This window comes from Buceros rhinoceros, unplaced genomic scaffold (assembly GCF_000710305.1).
Source record: "Buceros rhinoceros silvestris isolate BGI_N320 unplaced genomic scaffold, ASM71030v1 scaffold3826, whole genome shotgun sequence".
NCBI classification, from domain to species: Eukaryota; Metazoa; Chordata; class Aves; order Bucerotiformes; family Bucerotidae; genus Buceros; species Buceros rhinoceros.
The window spans coordinates 10,153-11,851 of record NW_010415673.1 but is presented as its reverse complement, the minus strand read 5'-3'; the positions used below and the strand labels follow the sequence as shown (position 1 = coordinate 11,851).

General features: G+C 55.5%; 1 protein-coding gene across 1 annotated transcript in view; it reads right to left on the bottom strand.

The window, feature by feature from the left end:
• Window positions 1-648: 648 nt before the first annotated feature.
• The window catches only part of NUP88 (nucleoporin 88kDa), an 11,104-nt gene continuing 10,053 nt past the window's right edge, over window positions 649-1,699 (bottom strand). The window contains exons 14-16 of the mRNA XM_010137489.1: window positions 1,413-1,539; window positions 1,009-1,127; window positions 649-712 (exon numbers count right to left, since the gene is read on the bottom strand). Coding sequence (XP_010135791.1) covers window positions 649-712; window positions 1,009-1,127; window positions 1,413-1,539 — 310 coding nt within the window. The remainder of the gene's footprint in view (window positions 713-1,008; window positions 1,128-1,412; window positions 1,540-1,699) is intronic.

The following is a 1,699-nucleotide window of genomic DNA, read 5'->3' as shown; positions in this document are numbered from 1 at the left end:
CTCAGGCCTTGAGAAAACCCAGAATTAACCCCCAAAGCCATTGTGTTTAGTGGGACAGCTAGTGATCATCCCTCTGTACCGGGGGCACTGGGGAGGCCACACCCTGAATTTTGGGTCCAGTTTGGGCCCCTCACTGCCAGAAGGACATTGAGGGGCTGCAGCATGTCCAGAGAAGGGCAACGGAGCTGGGGCAGGGTCTGGAGCAAAGGAGGCTCCAGGGAGACCTTCTGGCTCTGACAACTCCCTGACAGGAGGGTGGAGGGAGGTGGGGGTTGGTCTCTTCTCCTCAGGAACAAGCGACAGGATGAGAGGAACCGGCCTCCAGTTGTGCCAGTGGAGGTTGAGGTTGGCCCTGGGGAACTATTTCTTTCCTGTTGGGGTTGTCCCGGCCTGTCCCAGGCTGCCCAGGGCAGTGGTGGAGTCCCCATCCCTGGAGGGGAACTGGGTGATCTTAAAGGTCTTTTCCAGCCAAGATGATTCTCTGGTCCTGAGTCATAACAAAAGTATTTTATTTCACAGACCCTCTTTACAAAAGAGTCAGCAAAAGGCCTGTTGTTCAACATACAAACGTTAAATATACAAGGGGAAACACCAGGACAAACTAAAGCTCCTCCAGCCTTTTGGTGGAGGTTCCTCATTGTGGACACGTTAGAAGTTCATGTGGCTTCTGATGTCATTCATCTGTTTTACCATCTCCCTGATGTGCTCTCCCCTTCAAGAAAAAGAAATGCAAGTCAAAAGGCTGCGTGTCCTTGCGCGGGTAGCAGCAGAGCCCGGGAGCAGGGATGTGTCTCACACTGTGGGGCACAGCCTGGCCTCAGGCTCCCAGCGCTCCCCCAGCAAAAAAGCAGACTGGAGCTAAAGCTGCTCTGATCGCAGCATGAGCTGGTCACTGGCACGAGCTGGCACCTTTCTACTCCAGCCCAGCTGGGCAGCAGAGGGTAGGGTCAAGCCCACCCATCACTGATGGAAGTGCCAGGGCTGATTCTAGAGGAGGAGCCAACTTACTCTTCCTTCAGGACGGTCTGGATGCACTTGCTCTGGTAGGCACTGAGGGTGATGCTGGGTTTCTGGGAGCCGCTGCCCTTCTCCATCTTTTTCTGCTGATATTCCTTCTTCATTTTAACCTGCAAGACATGTACAAAAACCGCCCTCTGTCAGTGTGGTGCTGCTCACCAAAGCATCAGCTCGGTCCTGTTGGATCTTTCCCTCTTCCTCCCCCGCTCAGCCTGAGGACGGTGTGAGGGCTGACCCCAGCTGCGGAGGTTCTGCCTGCGTTACCGACAGCTGTTACATGGGTATGTTGGTGCTGCTGTAACAGCAGCACAGGCTGCTCCTGGCAGGATGGAATCAGCAGCGCTGGTGTTGGGTGTTGTGGATAACCGGCCACCACCAGCACACCAGGACCTCACCTGCCGCACAGCGTTGCTCAGGTGCTGCAGCTGGTCGTGCACGGCCTGCAACTCCTTCTTCATGTCTCTTTCTGTGTCTGACAGAACAGGCAGCTGAGAGTGGACACTCCGCAGTACTTTCTTCATCCTTGAAGTACAAAGTAAGAAATGTCGCTGTACTGGGAGCACTGGTGAGGCCACACCACACCTCAAACCCTGGGCTCAGTTTGGGCCCCTCACTGCCAGAAGGACATTGAGGGGCTGGAGCGTGTCCAGAGAAGGGCACAGGAGCTGGGGCCGGGCCTTGA